Below are 21,402 nucleotides of genomic sequence, written 5' to 3'. Positions count from 1 at the left end.
GGTCTGTTTGTTTGCCACTTGTTTATTTGAGTATAAGTATAAATTAAATTTACCTGGAGGTCCTAACTCTTCTTTTCTTGCTTTCTTTGCCTCAGCCCTGGACCCATCAAAAGATCCCTGCCTGAAGGTGAAATGCAGCCCTCATAAGGTGTGTGTGACCCAGGACTACCAGACTGCCCTGTGTGTCAGCCGCAAGCACCTGCTCCCCAGGTAAGCCAAGGGCTCCAAGGTGTTCTCCAGCCACCAGATCTGGGGAACCTGACCTCTGGCTGGGGGACAAGGGGTAGGCAGGGGACAGGTGTTTGATCTGTGCCTTATGTGGTACATGGTACATGCAGTCTTGCTGTGGTATGCATCTCAGTTCTCAAACACATTTGCAAAGAAAGTTAACCTTTTAATTTCCTTTGAATCAACTTTATCTGACTCTGAGCCCTCATCCAAGCAGATGAACAGAAAACCCCTTCCTGGTCATTGTGGGGGGCTGTTCCTCCTCCTTGGATGACCTCAGGATCTAGGATTTTTCTCTTTAGTCTCCTGGTTGCCATAGACATGCACCCCATGATAATCCTTGAAGGTCCGTTAAAGTCAGAGTTGGGGATTTATCTGCTTCAGTGCTCCATGGGATGTGGGAATCTTTGCCAGGCTGAGAGTCCTGGTTTGGGGTCCTGCTTCCTCAAGACAGCCACACCAGTATTCCCCCTGAGAACGTGTCTTCCTGTTTACTCAGGGAGAAGCATGTGATACCCCCTTCCCCAGCTCAGGAGGAAGTCTCTCCCTTCATTTTCAGGGTTGTTAAAGCCTTTGTCCTGTACCCCCCACCCATTCTGAGCATCTACTGGGCTTTGTTGTTGTTCAGTCACCCAGTCGTGTCTGACTCTTTGCAACACCGTGGATTGCAGCATACCAGGCCTCCCTCTCCCTCACCACCTCCCAGAGTTTACCCAAGTTCATGTTCATTGCATCAGTGATGCCGTCCAGCCATCTCATCCTCTGACACTCTCTTCTCCTTCTGTGCTCAATCTTTCCCAGCATCAGGGACTTTTCCAGTGAATTGTCTGTTTGCATCAGATGACCAAAATACTGGAGCTTAGGCTTTTACAAATGAGCCTTTGAATTCAGGCTACTTCTGCCTTCAGTCCTTCAGAAATACTTGAAGTAAGAAAACATACAGACACACACACACACACACACGCATGCACCCAACAGGCTTTCTTCAAGAATGGGGTTGGATGGGATGGGGGTGGAAGAAAGGTGATTTCGGTGCCATTCCCGCTGTTGTCCCTGTACTGACTCTATAGTGGAGAGATGCAGCAAGAGGCATTGGAGTTACACACGCTTAGATATTATCACTTGGCTTTGGTGACTTTCTCAGCTATTTACTTGCACTGCCCCATAAACTTAGGCAAAGAAGAGTAGCCTTTCCGATAAATCTGCCTTGTTATAACTCTTGCCCTTTGGTTAGTTCCAGTGTGACCCTGGGACCATGAAGAATGAGTCCTATCCCATCTCTTAGTTCTTGAAGTCTGAGATGCTTGCCCCTGTGGCCGCTCCTTTGGGGACATGCTTTCAGTTTCCCCAGTTCCTAAGAACATGTGTGAGGAGCTCCCATGCCCTGGTAGGCAGTCCAGCAGTGAATCAGCACTTGAGGGTGGCCTGATAGCACAGAGCAGAGCCCTCAACCCCTCCAGCCCTGCAAACCCAGCACCTGAAGCCTCGGACCTGGCCTCTGTGATCATCTAACGATAGTCAAATTTTGTCTGCATAAGACTGGAATTCAAGGTATTGTAGCGTGCTTCGCTCTTCCCGTATGTTCTCACTGGAATTAAAGCCAGATCTCACCCCTGAACCCTATCTAGTATATGCCAGGCATTGTGCTCAGGACCTGTAGCCTTGAATTCCTCCAAGGATTTTGTCAAGTTGGTGCTTATTTTTGTCTTCGTTCTAAAAATGAGAGAACTGAGGCAGAGAGAGGAGTTGGTCATTTGCCTGCATAGTTAGTAAGTGGCAGCTGTGATTCCAACTCAGGACTGTTGAGCTCCAAAGCTTATGTTTTTCATCAGTACCATGCCCTGGCCACATCATTCGATCTGTTTTGTCTATCTACTCATTCCTTGTCATTTAACAAAAAGGTATTAGGTACCTACTATGTGCCAGGCCTGTGTTAGCCTTGAGGCTGCAGAGGTAAACAAGAGACCCTATTTCTACTCTCAAGGAAAATTTAGATCACTGCAGAGTGGGATGTGAAAAACAATTTTGTTGTTGTTGTTATTCTTCAAAAGTCCTTCTAAGGCATATGTATCCTGAGAAAGCTCTCCTAGATTCTCCTGCCACACAAGACTACTTCATTCTCTGAAGGACAAACAATGTGGTCTCTTTTGCTGCAAATACCAAATACTTCTTGGAATAGTGTTGTGTTGTTCAACCATCTGGTTTTGTGTGTGTGTGTGTGTAACATGGACAGTCCATTCCCTGTTTCCTCCTGGAATATAGCCCTGTCTGTAAGTCCCAGACAAGAGATTTTTTTGTTATAAGTTCAAATCTGTTTGAGACAGAGGCAACAACCTCACAGGTATTCAGGCATATCTAGGTGTAAATGGTGCTTTTCTGGGCATGACATGTTTCTATTTGGAAACACCACCACTTTTTTGCTTGTGTTGAAAGTGTTTTCCTCATCTCTGGCATCTCTTGGTGGCTACAGGGTTACAGTGGCTAAGATCATAGATTTGGGAATAAGACCATTCTAGGCTTCATCCCCAGGTTGGCTACTTTCTAGCTGTGTGACCTGGGCAAGTTACTTGACTTTTCTGAATCTGGGCTTTCTCCACCCTAACTTGGGTTTAAAGAAAGTATTTACCCCCTTCCTCTTTCCCATTTGCTGGAATACATCCTTTAGTAATTCTTGCAGAGAGGGTTTATGGGTGGTAAGTTTTACTAATGCTTGCATAGAACATTTTGTGTGTATTTTTTGTGAGAGGTCAGAAAGACGGAGGTACATAGTTTAGTGTCACATAATGACAACTAGTCTTACAGTGACTGCAACAGTTATGGTAATAGATATTACTATTGTCTGCTTCATTCTGGAAGGGCAGCCAGAAAACCCTTCATTTGCATGCTCCTGAGAATGAGTAGCTCACTCCAGGGGCCCTGCCCACTGTCTTGTTCGGGCGTTTGGGTTTCCTGCCCACGGAAGCCTGCTGCCTGCTTTGTGATTCACGGCAGGTGAGGAGTTGGACAAAAACTGCATTTCTGATGATGGGTACCATTCATTGACTGGAAAACCAGCCAAAGAGGAGGCTCTGACTGAGGGGCATGCCCATGTCCTCCTTAGGATTGGAGAGCGGGCCTGTGTCCAGGGGGGCTCTGTGGTGGTGGTCTCTGCAGTTGTGCCTGCCTCCCCTCCCCTTTGGAGGCTGAATTACTCAGCCCTTATCAGCCCAGTACACACCTCTTCTTGGGTCTTGGACATCTTCCTGGATGAAACATCTATCCTTCCACATTATGCTTCAGGGATCCCCTCTGACCAAGGAGGCTGCGTTGACAACTCTTATTTATTCATCAATCAGGGAAGTCATCTTTCTCTCTGTGAAACATCTGTAGGCAATCCCATCAGACAGTCTGGTCTCTGCAGCAGCTCAAGGGGTAAATCCCGCCTGCCAGACAGTCAGGACCGCACACACATGGAGAGGTGGCCGGTCAGCCTGGGGCTGCTTGTGAGGCTGCGGACTTGGGCTGTCTTTGCAAGCAAGTTGAGATGGGAGGACTGTAAGTGCATCCACAAGAGAAATTCATTAGCTTTCTTTGCCCTTGGAGACTGAGTGAGTGGAGAAGCGGTTTGATACACGCATTTGTTACCACCTGGTGTCAGGGTGGCTGGACAAGCCATTTCAGTGCAAGCACTCCCCCTGTATTAGAATGGTATTGGGCTTGTGGTTGGTTTCATTGAGAGACTTCAGCTAAACTCAGATTCTCTTTGGAGGATTCTCTTTGGAAATTCTGCATTTTATTTCTTCCTGCTGTTGAGCTGTATTGAGTAGGGTGGGGAGAGGGTTAATTCTTGGTAGCATGTTCATCTTTTAGGTGCTCTAAGAGGGCCATTGATGCACTTAAGAGCAGTGTGAAGGAAACCTGGGGTCATGAAAGCTTCTCTTAGGTGACTTTTTCTTAACATTCTAATTTATTTTTGATATTATGGTAATTGAGGCTCATTACAGAAAACACTGAAAAGTATAGACAAAAAGAAACAGGAAACAAACCATGGTCATATAATCTAAAAATAGTAACTAAAATATTCCAGCACATCGCCTTCCATTCTTTCCTCTACTTTTGTCCATTGATTTGTTTGTGTCAAAACTTGCTTATCGAGTGGTGTTTATCCTGTATATAACAATTTGTATTGGGTTCTCGTCAACTGATACTTACAAATAAGTATTTTATGATACTTTATAGATATAAATCTTAGTGATTATATAGTGTGCAATACCAAAAATAACTTGAAATGGATCATAGACCTAAATAGAAGAGCTGAGATGATAAAGCTTTTAGAAGGAAGCAAGAGTAGTAACCTTGGGATTGATAAAGATTTCTTAAACAGAGAACAAAGAAACCATGAACTATAAATGCCAGAAAAAAAAAGAAAATCACCAAATTGGATTTCATCAAAAGTAAAAACTTTGATCTTCAAAAGACACTGTTAGACTAATAAAAGGACAAGCCACACTGGGAGAAAATATTTGCAAAACATATGTCCAACAAAAGGTTTGTTTCTAGAATATGTAATGAAAGCATATGTCCATGTAAAGGCTGACTCACAAATGTTCATAGCAGCTTTACTTGTAATAGCTAAAAGCTGGAAACAGCCTAAACATTCATCAACAGGTGAATAGATAACAAGCTGTGATATATTCATTGCAATGGAGTAATACTCAACAATGAAAAAAAGAATAAGCTATTGATACATGTTACAGCATGGATGAATCTCATAATAATTGTGCTGAGTGACAGAGGACAAAAAATATGAATTATATGATTTTTGTTTATATGGCATTGTGGTGGATATAAGCTAACCATTGGTGACAGCAGATCATGATTTGTTTTGGGGAGTAGGTCATTGGGGTGCCTGAGCATTCTTTAATGTTTGATAATGCAAAATGGACCTTGGGGAACAGTTAAGTCAAATTCTGGTCTTAGGTGCCAAAGATCCTATTGGCAAATCAGTTTAGGGAAGAAGAGTTTTTAGTACAGCAGTGTGTTACTCTTCCTAACTTAAGTTTTTAAAATATTCTCTCAGCTCTTCTGAAAGAGAATACCCTCTTAGGGTGTGATTAATGAAAAAATGGACAGAAAGTCATACTACCTGCAGAGGGATCTGCTCTCAGGAATTCACTGGCAGTGGGATGGCTCATTCTGATTTATTGTTCTGGGTGGGCGAGAGATGGGGAGGGCTTCTCCCTACAGAGCGCTGAACATTGATTTTGCCTCTCTGTTGCCATTGATTTTCATTTGGAGAATGGAAAATTGAAGCATTTGTTTTAAGTCTTCCAGACAAGCTGCATTCTCAAATTCTGCACGTGCATCATGAATGACAGGGAAGGATGTCAGGGTGGGACTCGCGATGTCTGAGTGTACCCTTGGAAGCCTTCTGGGAGCAGTGGGAACTAATCTGTTTTTAAATAAGGAGCCGACGGCTGGTCTTCCCAGTGGGCCAGGCCCCTCTAACGTAATGGCCCTTTATCTCTACTTCCTAATTATCTGGAATAACAACGAGTTCTCGGCACCAGTGAAGAATTCAGATCCAGTCGAGGCTGGCAGTGCAGTGGACCAATCTGAGAGCTCTCTGTCTTTTATGTGAACTTGAAAAACAGAATCAAAGTGTCTGAGGTCAGAGAGAAGTACATCACAGGATGTGCCTCAAATACCAAACTCTCAGAGGATATTTGAAAGGATGATGGTTATTTCATCTCAGTTTTGTTTTACAACAAAGCACTGCCTCCTGCTACAGGGCCTTTGAACGGGTTGATTATACACACACGTGTCTGTCTCAGTTTGGGAGACACACAGCCACGTGGAAGGCGGGTGATTCCTAGGTACCTGGATGGCTTTCTGGTGCTTCACAATTCCAGACATTGTTTCCAGTTACCAAAGTGTAATCATGCCCACAATCCTTACTATAATTTTGTATGTATGTCACTCATACCCTTTCTCCAAGGGGCCTACGAATTGCCTTGTGTTCTATGCTAGCCTCGAAGGATCTTTGCTTGCCATGTTGTCTAGGTAGGGTGCTAATGAGGGCTTGATGCTGTTTCTAGGCTATTTGTGGAATACGTGCAGTGGAGTTTTGAGTGTGGGCCCGCTTCTGAATCAGTCACCTTTCTAAACAGAAAACCCACCGCTGTGGTCTGTTGTTTTGCAAATACCTTCCATTAGGTGCTGAAGAAAACATAGGGAGAGTGGTTGGTTTCAGAGCTGCCACTTGCTGACCACCCACTCTTAACTGACCAGGGTTCTTGGTCTTCCCCAGTCAATAGAAATTGACTAGAGGCCAGACAAGAAACTCAGGTAAGGCTTTACTGGGGCCCCTACTGTAGCAGGAGGGAGCGAGAATAAAAAACAGTTTCCCTTGCTTGTTCCTTCTATGGGGTGAGGGTAGGGATGTGTCCAAGGCTCAGGCCAGAGGGATGGCTTAGATGGTTTGCCCACCCCTTGGGTAGTGTTGTGTGCAGGGCGCATGTGCAGTACCCTGCTTTTACTGCCAACACCGTTTTTGCTTCGGGCACTTCAAAAGTGGCAGTTGGGTTTTTTGGTCTCTTGGTATCTTTTGCATCCAGAATTTGCCCCAACTGCATATGCCCAGGGTTATTTTTAGTCCCTACAGTTTCTTTGTATTTAATTGCTAGAGGAGAGACGTGTCCAGATGCAAGCATTGCAGCAAGGGTCTCAGGTCCCAGCCTGTCTCACTACTGTGTTCAGCTCACTGAGCAGAAGCACCCTTATGGATTTCCCAAAGGGGTCTGTAGGTCTGTATTATGATCCCCATTTTACAGATGGGATTATTGAGTTTCCGTCAATAACTCACTTGGTTGCACAGGGCCATAAGGGACAGATTTGGTACCAGGATGGAGGGATACAGCCCCCTTTGCTGTGGAGCCATGGGTGTAAGCTCTAACTGGCTAGTTCACTTTTGCCTGCAGTGCTGCGGCCCAGGAGTCCATCTGTTCCTAATCGTAGATCCCCTCCACACACACGCCTGGGAACTTCTCTCCTGACTCTTTCCTCTTATAGAGGGGTTGGCGGGGAACTCGGCTATTAACCCCATTTCCTTCTTTCTATGCCAAAAGCAGTAATTCTGGATTGATTTTTCCTCTTTGTGGTTTTTCCAAAAGCAATCATTCAAACTACATGTCACTTAAATACAGAGATTTAATGACTTTAAACCAAAGCTATTTTTTCAAAGGAAAGAAGTACCATACGCCTCCACCCCTGACGACCCAGCTGCTTCTGAGGCCTTCACTAAGCAAGACTGAACAACTCATGCAAGCCAGTTAGCTTCTCCCCACCTTTGTTTTCCTCTCTGAAGCAGAGGGTATTGATTAGATGAGCTTGAGGACCAAAGCAGCAGAGAGTCAAAAACAATTCATAATGGAGATGAGAATCATCATGTGGAATCTGTAATCCCTTGGAGCCAGGAGAGGAGTGAGAGGCAGAACTTTACATTGAAAGGCAGATTCACTAGGCAAGTTTCATAAATACATTAAAAATATGTAAAAATCACATCTGCCAGGAAAATGTCCCAGACCCATATATTGCCCTGCCTTGGTTTCCTTTCTTTTCTTTCTTTTTTTTTTTTTTAACCATACTGCCGGTGCCAAAGCAGAGTTGTGTCTGAAGACAGGGTGGATGAGGGCAGGGTTACTTGGTGAGGCCTCTCAGTCAGTCTCATGGTCTCCTGCCTGACTGGGCAGTTTCTGGGTGTAGCTCTCAGGGACCAGATCCTCTGTCCTGCGAGAAGCCTCTCCAGTGCCCTCTGCCAGCCTGCCAACCCCACCTCCTGGGCTGCACTGATAGAGAAGGGCCTCCTGCTAGAGAGGGCAGTTCAGTTTCTAATGGATCCAAAGCAAAGGAGTCTTGTCTCTCTCTCTCTCTTTTTGAGCCTGATTCTTTCTGGAGGAGATGGAGAATGTTTTATGATGGAATTCTCTGAAGACACACGTGCCCAGGTGCAAGGCTGCTGGAGAGCTAGTGAGCCAAGCATGTGTGGGGATGGGAGTGGCTGTTGACAGGGACTGATGGAGCATGGCTCTCTCACCCCCTCCCTGTCTCTGTCGTTGTTTTGCAATCGATAAGTTGTGTCCAACTCTTTGTGGCCGCATGGACTGTGGCAGGCCAGGCTTCCCTGTCCTTCAGCATCTCCTGGAGTTTGCTCAGACTCATGTCCATTGAGTCAGTGATGCCATCCAGTTATCTTGTTCTGTGTCGTTCCCTTCTCCTCTTGTCCTCAGTCTTTCCCAGCATCAGAGTTTTTTCTAGGGAGTTGGCTCTTTTCATCAGGTGCCCAAAGTATTGGAGCCTCAGCTTCAACATCAGTCCTTCCAATGAATATTCAGGGTTGATTTCTTTTAGGATTGATTGGTTTGATCTCCTTGCTGTCCAGGGGACTCTCAAGGGTCTTCTCCAGCACCGCAATTGGAAAGCATCAGTTCTTCGGTGCTCAGCCTTCTTTATGATCCAACTCTCACATCCATACATGACTACTAGAAAAATCATAGCTTTGACTATATGGACCTTTTCAGCAAGGTAATGTCTCTGCTTTTTAATATGCTATCTAGGTTTGTCAGAGCTTTGTTAGAAAGCGTTAAGCGTACCTCCCTGCTCTGTGGTTCTGCCCCAGATCACTGGGCTGCAGTTGCTGTGCTTCTTGGTGCTCTTACATATTAAGGAATGCATGGTGGTGGTTTAGTCACCAAGTCACATAGAGTGACACATTTTATGCATCAAATTGAGATGCATTGGAAAAAAGGAGGTTGAGGTGGGTGTGCTCAATTTGGAGAGGTCATGGTGAGGCATGATTTCCATCAGGGCTCAGGGTGTGCTGAGTGGCACCCAGGTGTGAGTTGTCATATTAGCCCGTCTACCCTTGAACAAGAGGCAGCAGACAAGCTTAAGCCTGAGACTCATGGCATGTGTGTGTCACCTGCCCGTTCTTGGCCACTTTCCACGGTCTGGAGAGAGCAGTGTCCTGTGTCCAGGGGAGCAAGGTCAGTGTGGCCTCAGGACACAACATCGTCTTCTTTTACAGAATTGATCAAGTTGATTTTCCCACTGTCACTTACTTCTGTTTTAAGTTTTTTTAAACTTCTTTCCTTCGTCTTTGTTATTAATAAATCTACTGTGGCCTGCTCTCTGCTCTGCCGAAACTCATCAAGATCGCAACTCACAGGTTTCTAGTTTAGACATTTTATATCAGATTAATTCAACCAATGAACCATGAAAGACATTCTTTATGGATATCAGGCACCAGACTAGGGCCCATCTGGGGCACTGACCATGAGGGTTCTGGGGCCAGAAAATGGACTCGGGGTGATTTAGATGGGCGTCTGAGGCTATCTTTAGATGTACTTTTGTTTTAAATAGAATGTTCTCAAGCTAATGTCCTGTCTTTAATGTTCCTCACAGAGGGGATGGGCAGTCGGCAAGGCCTTCCACGCACAGAGGGACAGGAGAGATGAAAGTTAATTGGTTTGGGGACCTTGGTACCTTTCCAAGGCACACTCTTAAGTGATGTTTTTCATGGGTACACATTGAAATGAATGTGGTTGTCTTACTGAGAAGTGAAAGGCCTCTCTTCCAGTCTGTCTTGTCCATGGTCTTGCTGCAGCTGGGGTGCTGGGGTGCCCTGCTTCTCACTTAGCTGACTTGAGGGCGAGGCAGGAGGTTCTGGCTCAAACCTCATGGCTCTGAGGATTCCCAAGTGGAGGGCCAAGTGACAGGGCTCCCTTCTGGCCTGGAACTAGTGTCCTTCTCTTTTCAGGCATCGGGGAGGTATCTGTGAAGATGATGGTGATGAAGGGCTTTCAGGCTTGAGTCCCACCTGTTGGCAGGACTGTCTCTCAGAAAGGGGCTTCTGCACACTGGTGACGGTGTGTTGCTGCTGCTGTTCAGTCCCTCAGTCGTGTTCGACTCCTTGGGACCCCAGGGACTGTAGCCTGCCAGGCTCCTCTGTCCATGGGATTTCCCAAGCAACAATACTGGAGTGGGTTGCCATTTTCTTCCCCAGGGGATCTGCCCAACCCAGGGATTGAACCCACATCTCCTGCTTGGCAGGCGGGTTCTTTACCACTGAGCTGCCTGTGAAGACCCGGTGATGGTGTGTTAGAGGTCGTTAATTCAGATTCCATGAAGTTGGAGTCTGTGATCATTTCTTTAACAAGTATTTATGGTGCTTTTCACTTGCCAGACTCTGTTTGGAATTCTGTGATGAATAGACACAGTCTACCTTTGTGGAGATTAAAGTCTACTGGAAAAGACAGGTATAAAGAAAGTATCATGTAAATTGTGCTATGTATTAAGTAGGATAACAGCAGGGTACCATAAGAAAGAGTCACTTTAGGTTGGTTGAAAGGGATGAAAGGTGTAAGGTGCCAGCTGGGGAGAAGGTACAGAGCAGAAATAAGAGGTCTTGGAGAGGGGAACAGCCTTTGCAAAGGCCTTGGATCAGAGAAGGGGAAGGGCCTTGGTGTCCTAGAGGAAGTAAGAGGAGAGAGGCCTGGGCTGCAGAAAGGCAGTGACAGAGGGGGCCTGGCTACGAGCACCTGGGGAGGGAGGCCGGGCCAGAGCCTGTAGAGTTTTGAAGGCCACAGACAGGGTTGGCTCTCAGGCCAGGCGCGAAGAGAACTTTTATGTAGCTTTAAACCAGAGAGGGACATAGTGTTGTAGCTTAGGATAGACTGAGTTTTTAAATTACTTTTTAATTATAGTTTATTGCAAAAGCTTTCAAGAAAGCATCAGAATAAAACAATTGTTTATGAATTGAAGAAGATTGAAAAGGACCATTGTTAAAGATCTGGTAGAGCTTTTTTATAATTGACAAGAAATTGTGGCCTGAATTTTCTTGAATTCTTATTCTGAAGGCTAGATTGTGTGCTCTGTGAGAAGAGCTGGAAGACTCTAGGTGTGAGTGTGTGTGTGTGTGCTTCCCTCATTGGAGCTTTTAGCCTAGGGGAGTAGGAACACAGATGCACATAGTCTAGGCTAGCAGGTCAGAATCCTATAGACTAAAGTTAAAATTTCAAGAAGGGAGCAGCCACTCACAGCTGCAGTTGGGGCTGGGCCAAGGGTAGAAGGCAGGAAAGGGGTGCAGCAAGCACCAGTGGTATTTACCATTTTCCTAGGAGTTTAAGAGTGAATGGAGACTCTGGCTCAGACACTTTGTGACTTGCTCAATCCTATACAGCCTTTATGTGGCCGAGATGGGGGACCAGGGCAAGGCTGCCCGAAGCCCATCTTCTGTATAAGGGCCTCTTAGACTTCCAGACCCTTCCCTACATGCAGTCTGCATTTTCTCATCAGAGGATGACTTTAAAATGATGCTGGAACATAGTAGGTGTTTAGTGAAAGTTAGTCTCTCATCTGAACCTCCAGATGCTCAAGGAACCAGCAGGTGGGGTGACGATCCTTGCCAGGCTCTTGTGAGTTCACAGCTGCCAAGGCCTTACTGTTTGCCGTGTGGGGGTTGGTGCCAGCTGTCATGGTTGGAGATCCTACCAGCAGAGCATATCCCCTACCCCCACTCCTCCCTGATCGTGCTCACCCCACTTGCTCATAATATCTCGTTCCCTCTGGAGTGTAACTCCAGGTCTTCACACCCTGCAGGTACTCACAACATATTTTATGGATGAATGAATCAGTTAAGTCATGAAAGGAGCTGGAGGTGCAGGGCCAAGCTGATGGACTTACTTAGGAGCTCCGATAGGTCAGCCAGCTTGCACAGTGATGCTGCAGGTGAGGGTTAAGGCTCTTCATATCAGGAGGGCAGGAGTGTATTGTATTTCTCTTTATTTGTTGCATAGCACCTACCACATTCCTAGACACCCAGAAGATACTAAGAAGTGCCTGTGAAACCCCATGGGCAACCTGGAGGTAACCTGTATGTCACTGTGGGGTGGAAGTGGCCCTATTCCTAGGGGAGGCATCGTACCCTGACTCTGCTCCCTGCCCTGACTTGGTGGCTGGCAGCTTCTTTACAGCCTGCCCTCTCTCTGTGCCATGTGACTAGATATATCTGAAGGTCAACTGTCCTCTGGGGCCACAGACTTGGCCTTGTTGGTGGTCAGGTATCATCCATCTCATCCACCCCTTGGGTCTCTCAGAGCTGGAGGTCTGTGTTTGCTGAGGACTGCAGAATGGCCTTTAGATCTACCTTCAGGAAGAAAAAAGGAGAAGGGCACCTATTGGGGATGCACTCTGCCAGCCATCACAGGCCAAGCCTGCATAGCTTTCCACGACTCCATTGTGGTCCTTGGTGGCTATCCTAAATTCACTCTCTTGCTTCATCCAGGAGGCTTGCAGGCTCTAGAATCTCCTATCTCTGAGGTCTGCTTCGCTCCTTGGCCCTTGAGACTGGCCCTTCCTGTCCTTGAGAGTAAGCTAGGGGAGAACTACTCCAGCCCAAGGTACCCGCTCAGCCAGTAAGAAACTTGGGAAGACAGCAGGTAGCAGTCTCGAGGGTCCATCCTCTGTCCTGGGGAGAAGTCTGGTGCCAGGAGGCTGGGTGAGGAGCTTCCCACCCCAAGGGAGGGAGCTTGGTCCATAGCTGCTGCTGCCTGCCCCCCATGTGAGCTCACAAAGTACCTACAAACTGACTGGCACATACTGGGGTGACACTTGATTTCCTGCTCATCTACCTGCTCTCTAACTTCAGCAGTTTTTCCATGTGCCATTTTTTTGTTGTTGTTTTTACTTCATGTTATGGGGTGAAATTGGCGTGCTGCTCTTAATGGCTCTGCTGATTACCTATGGACCTTTGGTGGTGAATCTAAGCACTTCACTCTGCAAATCTTGGTAGCTATCTTCAGAAAAGAGAGTTGGAATAATGGACCAATGCTCCCTGCACGGTGCAAATTGGTACAACATGTCCGGTGAGTATTTTGGCCTCACTAAGCCCCTTGGTTCCATTTTGGACACCCTATCTCATGGAATCAAATACAGATGTTCAGTGTACTTGACTACAATATTAAAGAAATAGAAACAACCTCCTCATTATCCATCACATATAAGAATGCTTACAGAAATCAGAGTGTGCCTTTTGTAGAATCCCCTTCCTCCATATGACCTCTGCTTGAACTCTTGTGGTACTGGGAGCCTCCATCCCCAACCTTCTGAGATGGAACCTCTGTCCTTGGACAGTTCTCACTGTGTGAGATGTCTTCCTTGTATTGAGTCAGAGGTTTTCTGTTAGTAACCTCTACACATTGGTCCAGGTTCTACTCTAGAATAGCGTCTGGACACAGGGTTACTGCTCTCTGTGCCGATACATCCTTAAGCATCTTTTCTGTATGTGGGAGGCGCTGGGGACCTCAATGAGCATAGTCCAAAGTGGCCAGTGATAAAGGGCTGTGGGGCATGAACAACAGACTGGGAACAACGGCCATGGGACAGACATGCTTGGGGGAAGGGAAGGGGCTGTTTGAGACATCTTCCAGGAGGGGTGGCAGTGGAGCTGGCCCTTCGGAAAAGGTGAGAGGAACCTGGAAGGAGAAGGTGTTGAGAAAGCACAAGACCAAGAGCACTAGGCTTCGTCCTTGGCCTCCCTACCCAGATAATCCCCTACCAGTGAGGGCTGCTGCAAAGGTGAGGAGTTTGTCAGTGGCTCCAACCATGGCTTGGAGAAAGCTTTCAGATCAAGTGAAAGTTACGATGTAGATATGATTGTGCTTTCATTCTGCAGTACTGGTGGTGAATGGTGTCGTGTTGATAGTTTGCAGATATTGGTGTTCAGCTGAATCTCCTTGGATCCATGTTTCTATCAGCTTCCAGCCTGTCTCCTGTTGTTCAGCCTCTCAGTCATGTCTGACTCTTTGCAACCCCATGAACTGTAGCACGTCAGGCTTCCCTGTCCTTCACTGTCTCCTGGGGTTTGCTCAAACTCATGTCCATTGAGTAGGTGATGCCATCCAACCATCTTGTCCTCTTGTTATCCCCTTCTCCTCCTGCCCTCAATCTTTCCCAGCATCAGGGTCTTTTCCAATGAGTCGACTCTTCACATCAGGTGGCCAAAGTATTGGAACTTCAGCTTCAGCTCTGGGCCTGACCTAAAGAGGCAATGTCCCTAATGCCGTCTACCCTCCTCTGTTTAATTTTGCTGACTTATTCTTCCTATAGTAGGTCATATGTAGCCCTCCCAGAATGGGCTTTGTTGCTGGTGACTAGAAAACAAATGTGGCTATTCTTTCCCTTGTGCACATGTCCCATAATAATGAATCACCTCCCAGGAATGTAAGAATGTATTTTCAAAGATGACATCACAGAGCCAGTGACGGAATTGCATGTACCTGCACTCAGCCTCGTGTGCACACCTCACCTCACACACAGTTAGCTGGAAGCTGTGGTAGCAAAACCCTCAGTACTTCTGCTCCCTCCTGCAGAGAGGGAGGATCAGGAATGCTCAGGGAGGGAGGCAGTGGAAATTCTCAGCCCTAGGCTTACTTGCTTAACATTTGATTTTTTTTCCAATTAGTGTGTCCATTGCTAAAAGATTTCCTCTAAGGTCTCAGGGCTAGAAAGGGACGTTGCTTTCTTGGACCAGCAAACAAAGACGATCAGCAAACAAGAAATCAAATGGGGATGCCAAAGGTCTGTAGGTAATAGTGACAGTTTCTCTTCTGCTCCCTTTTAGGGAGAAATAGATTTTTAAAACAGTACATTGCTATCCATTATCCTAAGGGAATAAAGGAAGCTCAACTGTTCACTTACATTTCCCTAATAGCTGCTATTACACTGCTGGCTTAGCACTTTTCATTAACAAAGCAGAATTTTAGTTGTGGCCTGTAAATGTCTCTGTGTGTGTGTGTGTGTGTGTGTGTGTCTGTGTGTGTGTGTGTGAGCACATGTGCAGCCACCCACACAGACTGGTTTTGCATGCAAGCCCCAGTGGCCGAGCTCTTCAGCAAGCTGAACTCTGAATTAAAACCCCACTGTTTCTGCCTCCCAGGCCTTGGTGCCACTGGCCATGCTCTGTCGTTGCCTTAATGGAAGGTGACTGCAGACAGAGTCTCCGAGCACTCAGTGGAATTTACATAGTCACATCCGCCCACTAATCCTCCTGATCTGGTCAGGAGACACTTGAGGGCATTGTGTGTTTAGGTTTGATGAGGATCCCTGGACATATCTGTTTGGTTTCAAGTGTAAGGAAACCTTGATTCAAGTAATGTGCAGAAATGGGAGGACACCAGAGATCTGGGTTTATAATCTGGCAATTTCCTTTCCTTTTGGCCTTTAGCCATTGGCCCACAAACTGCTCCTGACACTCTTAAATGTAGAATGGCCTGAGGGTGGTGGTGGGGGTCCTGAAATAAATAACTAATGTCTTGCTGTTAGAAATTTTCTTGAGCTAGTCAGCAGTCTGTGAGACTCTTTGGGCTTCCCTGGTGGCTCAGTGGTAAAGAATCCGCCTGACAAGCAGAAGATGCAGTTTCAATCCCTGGAGAAAGGGAATGGCAACCCACTCCAGCATTCTTTCCTGGAGAATTCCATGGGCAGAGACTCTTTACTGTCTCAAGATGTGAGTAAGAATAAAGACAGTTAAGGTAACACCTATCCCAAATAAATTCAGTCATTCAGAATAATTAAATATCATTATGCTTACAAAGAATTGTTACATGTAATATGTGTTTTAGGAAGTACATTTAACACAATGCTAGTATTATCTTTAAATTCTTGACCCAATTACTGGCACGTAGTAGGTATATTGGGTTTCCCTGGTATGTCAGTTGGTAAAGAATCTGCCTGCAATGCGGGAGACCTGGGTTTGATCCCTGGGTCGGGAAGATCCCCTGGAGGAGGGCATGGCAACCCACTCCAGTACTCTTGCCTGGAGAGTCCATGGATAGAGGAGCCTGGCGGGCTACAGTCCATGGGGTCGCAAAGATTTGGACACAACTGAGTGACTAAGCATAGCACAGCACATTTATTATGAATGTTTAGTAAATAGACTGTCTCCAGGATCCTAACCACCTTTGGAATAATTATACCTTCAGCTTTGATAGCTTTGCTTAAATAGGCCCTGAAAATACAGTAATGTAGAAACTTAGTTCAGATAGATCTGACCTGTTGGTCTTCACCTGAATCTTTGAGTATTCCCCGATGCTTTTATGCAGATGAACCTCCTTTATTCAGCCCTCCTTCCTGCACCTGGAAGATCTTTCCTCTGTTTCATCACCTTGGCTTTTTCAAACATTACAGGGCTGGCAGTGAGGGGTAGGCTTGACAACATGCATTTCTTTAAAATATCTGAAAATGCCTTCCATGTTTAGATTTTGAACAGATTAAATCAGCAATACCTGGTCTAGAGTGAAATACTAGACGTGTGGAGTAACAATGCTCAAGTTCCCTTTCTCACACCTTTAGTCCTACCCGGCCGAGGGTGTGTTCCCTGGTATGTGCCCTCTTAACGCATTTTCAGCTCTTTTCTACATGCACGTACAGTGTTTTTGGAAACTCTCCTCTGGCTATTGAATCTTGTCATCTTTGAAGGTTAGATGCTTTTCCAGCTGCCTGGGCCATTACACAGCTCAGGTGAAAGGCAGGTCACGGAGGCTCAAGTTGAAATGAATTGCAGGCCAGAGGTTGACATTCACACACACCCAGAGAGATGTTCCTGCTTTTGGAATTGCATCCATACCAGGCACATGTCTTTTTGGTGGCCCTGATTCTGCTCTAAAACCTTTAAAAATACATACTTTTCCTATGGGTTTGAAGGTGCTTTAGTAAGCTGTCGTGGTGGTAGTTTGGGAGTATGCCGGGGCGTTAAGGGCTTTCTGTTTGTTCTGGCACCTGCTTGTCTCTTCTGATGCATTTGAGACTTGACCTGGGAGATATCACATGCTCAACCTCCTTACTTGGGCCAAGCCAGATGGAATGAAGCCACACAGGGTGCTGGCTTACCGTGAGTGACGTGCAGGCCTGAATCAGTGGATTAGTAGGTGCTTCTCCCTGATGACCAGGGTCCACTTGTGGTCTTGGTCCTTCCCATCCAGTAGGTCTGCTTTGCTCACAAAGTCTCCCTGGCTCACTCCTCACACTTCTTCCCATTTCTACCATCACTTTTCTCCTCCTTGGAGCTGCTGGTAGGTGTGAATGTGACAGTTCATGTAAAGGGCCTGGAACATTGTGAAAGCTCAGAACATGTTACTTACTCTTGCTGGTAGTAATAATAGTACCAGCAGAATAATAAGGCCTCAATAAATGTTTAGCTGCTATGATCATTATTATACATTTGCCCTTTAAAATTTTAAGCTTCTGTAAACAGCTTGTGTTTGCACCATGTGAGTGCCTGGTGATGCTTACAACACTCCAAGGTGCTCAACAGTTACTCCACAGAGGCTGGGCATTTTTTCCACAGTTCTGTAATAGGCATCTGTTTATTAGGAAACCTGAACTCTCTCTGGACAGGATCTTCTGTCTGAGACCTTCTTCATTTGGGAAAGAGACGCCTGAGCCCACAGCGACTCCTGAGCGCAGGATGTAGCATGTCTCACGTGGGAGTCTGTCTCTCTCACAAAGCAGCTTTTGAAAGGACACAAGCCATTATACTCGTCCTGTGTCATTTTATGACTTAGTATAATGACTCAAATAACCCTAACAACGGAGGAATTATAGCTTCATTTTACAGGACAGATTATTTCAATGGTTAACATATTTTCACTTTCAATTAGCGTTCATTGTTTTGTCTTTGGTTCAACATAGTCACCATACCAACTATCTGAGTATCTTCCATCCTTGTTTCAGAAGCAATTAGTTCTGATTTTGCAAACAAATTCAATCTTGGTTTTCAATCTTGGTTTTCAATGGGCAGTTTGATATTAATATGAAAATAAGATGCAGTGATGCTGGCTGCCAGCAAACAGACACTGTGATTACTGGAAAGGCTTGGCTCCTGTGTGGGTTCTCCAGGCCTCTGAGCTGACAGGTCTGCCATAGAGATTTGATGAGAGAACAAAGACAGGTCAGAGAAGAAGGGACTGGGACCGGTTAAGCAGACCTCTGCTTTTTTCCTTCTACAAAATGGGTTAATGACAGCATCTACCGCCAGGGGGTCATTGTGGGTGAGAAGTCAGGGAAGTGTGCTCAGCATTTAGAGGGATGTGTAGCAGTCATGTAAAACAGCTGGAGTGCTGCTGCTACTATTTGTGATCCGGAATTTGCTTTCCTCTTTAACCAGCTGTTCATATGCAGAGTAAAACAGTTCTACCAAAAGTTATGCAAACATGTTTAGAATGCACAGTGTATTGAATAAAATGAAGTGGTCTTGTCTTCTTCAATAACTGAAAAAAAAGTCAGCAATTCTATAGACCGTCTTAGCGGCCCCCAGCCCTGCTGCATCGTGCAAGTATTTTTGATGCGCAATGTTGAATTTCATCCTCTGGGATTGATATCAGGAAGTTTATACTGGCATATATACTTATTGCTGGAAAAATTACTGTGGAAGTCTTTGTTCTGATGCTGCTTTACTGTTGGCCCGGATTATGACCCTATTCTGCCCATGGTTAAGTGAAATACTGAGTTACAACTCATGTCATCAAAGATTCCCTTGCTTGTCACATGGGAAAGTGGCAGGGTTTGGGGCCTGCCTCGAGGGGTGAGGGTTGGGATCTTGGAGTGAGGAGTGGCAGGGTCCAATGGGAGGCAAGAATGGGAAATGCTGAAAAGTGGACTTGAAGGTTAAGGTCAATGTTACCAGGGAAGAGCAGTCGTGATCTGGTCTGTCTTGCTTGTAGTTATTGTCATCTTATAAGAATGTAGTCGTCATCCACTCTGCTGCCAGTAGTGAGTTGCTCTTGTAAATAAAATGAATATTAATAAATGTATTTGCATAGTATACCTTATGGAAATCCTCTGAGTGGTGTTCCAAAAAGTAGTTTTAGAACAAATGTCAACATGCGATTCTGTGCCGTGCTGTTAACTTGCTAGGAGGTCCAAGTATCACAGTATTTGAACACCACCCACCAGTGTTTGCTGGCAATTTCTAGTATTTGAATTTTCACTTTAAGCTACATTTCTTTATAAATACTACTAAACTTACTATATCCTGTTTGCTTTAAAAAACAGTTAAATATAGTCTTGAGAAGAATATAGAAAAAATTATTTCAGCAACACTCAAGAGTTCTTGAGAATTCTCATTTTTCATTCCCGAATTGGAAAATTATTATCAGTTGGGAATTTGGAACCTCTGCCTTGGAGGTCCTCTCCTAGCTTTGGAGGCAACCTATTTCCAAAGGATGGGGAGTCCCTTAGCCCTCAGATACACAGGAGAGCCCCCTACCCACTTCCCTGTTGTCTTTAGACATTTTTGCTAATTGTTTTTCAAGTCTGAACTAGAATTTCTCAGTCTATTGAATTCTTGCTGCTTAAACCACATGTTATTTTTGTCTTCCAGTTAGTGCTAATAATTTCCAGAAATAAAAGGAGAAAATTCTGAAGGTCCAAATTAATAAATTCATGTATTTCACTGAGCACACCCATGTCCCAAGTGTCAACCATGTTTCCAAGCTCCAGGATCACAAATATGATTAAGGCCCAGTCACTTTCCTTGAGGAACATGCAATTTATTGTGGAAGATAGACACACAATGAATTGCTTTGTGCTGTGGTGTCTGTCACAGTTGGATATGAACATGATTAATGCTGGGCTTCCCCGGTGGCTCAGTGGTGAAGAATCTGCCTGCAATTCAGAAGACACGGGTTTGATCCCTGGGTTGGGAAGACCCCCTGGAGAAGGACATGGCTACCCACTTAAGTGTTCTTGCTTGGAGAATCTCGTGGATAGAGTTGCCTGGCAGACCATAGTCCATAGGGTTGCAAAGAGTCAGACACAACTGAAGCTACTGAGCACGCTCAGATGCACACACATGGTTAGTTCTTCTTGGGGTAGGGCTCCCAGGGGGAAAGAAACTCCATGGGAAGCAGTCAATTTGAAGCTTGGACAAGGGGCACATTTGCTGTATAGGTAGAAAGCATTTATTTACCAAGTCATACAGATTCAAATTGGCATGACACATGTAAGGGGCTGATGTGGCTGGCTGGGGATAGAATCAGGAGGACTTGAGTGATGGGGAGAAATGGTGAGAACAGGGAGGGGAGTGTCCAGGATGGTCTCCAAGGCTTTTAGCTTGGGTGTACCCCAGGTCCTGTCTGAATCATAGTAGCGTCTTAACATTGATCCAGCCTAATAAAGATGCTTGCTTACAGACTAGCTGGGGACCACAAGCAATCACAGGACCATGCTGGACTGGGAGTGCAGCCTGCCTGCCTGTGGGAAGGGCCCTGGGCGGCTTCCTGGGGGAGGGGAGTTTTGAACTGGGCCTTGAAGAAAGCCTTACGAGGCAGGCAGGAGTGAAGGGGAGAAACGTGGGTGGGAATGAAGGTGTTTCAGATCTGGGAAAAATCCACATGATGGCACAGAATTCTTTGGTGGGCTCTGGGAAGTAGCAAAGAGTGGCTGGAGCAAAAATATTTGGTGTTGGCGGTCAGTGTGTATGTATACATGTGTGCATGCATACATGGGTGTGTGTGTGTGTCTGTGCATGTCTGCATGCAAGAATGTGTGTGCATAGGATATGTGTGTGTATACATGTATGGGGGTGTGTGTACATGATGTATGTGTGTATGTACGTGCATAGGTATGTGTGTGTATGCATGGATGTGTGTGGTGGGGGGTTGGGGAGGGAAGCGGACAGACAGTGGCCCAGTGAAGATAGGCTCCGTCAGTTTAACACCAAAACTAGAAGTTCAGACAGGCCCTAGGAAGTGAGAAGATGGAGGCTTTAAGCATGGGAGTCGCATCATCAGATTTGTCCTTAAGAATCATCACTCTGCTTCAAAAACATACACACATGCTGGGAATTTTGGTAAACTTAAAAATAAGATTAAGGATAAGCAATTGACCGAAAGAGAGGAAGCAGTGCTTGTGATCTACTGATTGTCTTCCCTTGTCAGTTGAGATTTTCTGTGTGGGGCCATGAATAGGGTAGGAGGCATGGCTGCCCCTAGCACCAGCCAGACTGGGGTGGAGTTAGGGTTTTGAGACCAAAGGGAGGGCTGGCAGGACCTGCCTCCCAGACTAAATTGCTTGTGTTGCCCCAGTTGATGAATGTCTGTGACATTGGGAATAGCAGTGCCATCAAGACACCTTCAT

The 21,402-nt window shown here is 45.8% G+C and overlaps 1 protein-coding gene across 7 annotated transcripts in view; it reads left to right on the top strand.

The window, feature by feature from the left end:
• Positions 1-21,402, top strand: part of SPOCK1 (SPARC (osteonectin), cwcv and kazal like domains proteoglycan 1) — a 653,451-nt gene that overhangs the window by 460,954 nt on the left and 171,095 nt on the right. For all 7 annotated transcript variants that reach the window (XM_081500638.1, XM_081500637.1, XM_081500636.1 and 4 more), the window contains one exon: positions 96-210. In XM_081500638.1, the coding sequence (XP_081356764.1) occupies positions 96-210 (115 nt within the window). The remainder of the gene's footprint in view (positions 1-95; positions 211-21,402) is intronic.

The sequence above is a fragment of the Giraffa tippelskirchi genome, chromosome 6 (assembly GCF_054371585.1).
Source record: "Giraffa tippelskirchi isolate mGirTip1 chromosome 6, T2T-mGirTip1v1.2.pri, whole genome shotgun sequence".
Lineage (NCBI taxonomy): Eukaryota > Metazoa > Chordata > Mammalia > Artiodactyla > Giraffidae > Giraffa > Giraffa tippelskirchi.
Note: the sequence above shows the minus strand (reverse complement) of the source record. Positions and strands in the feature narration are given on the sequence as shown.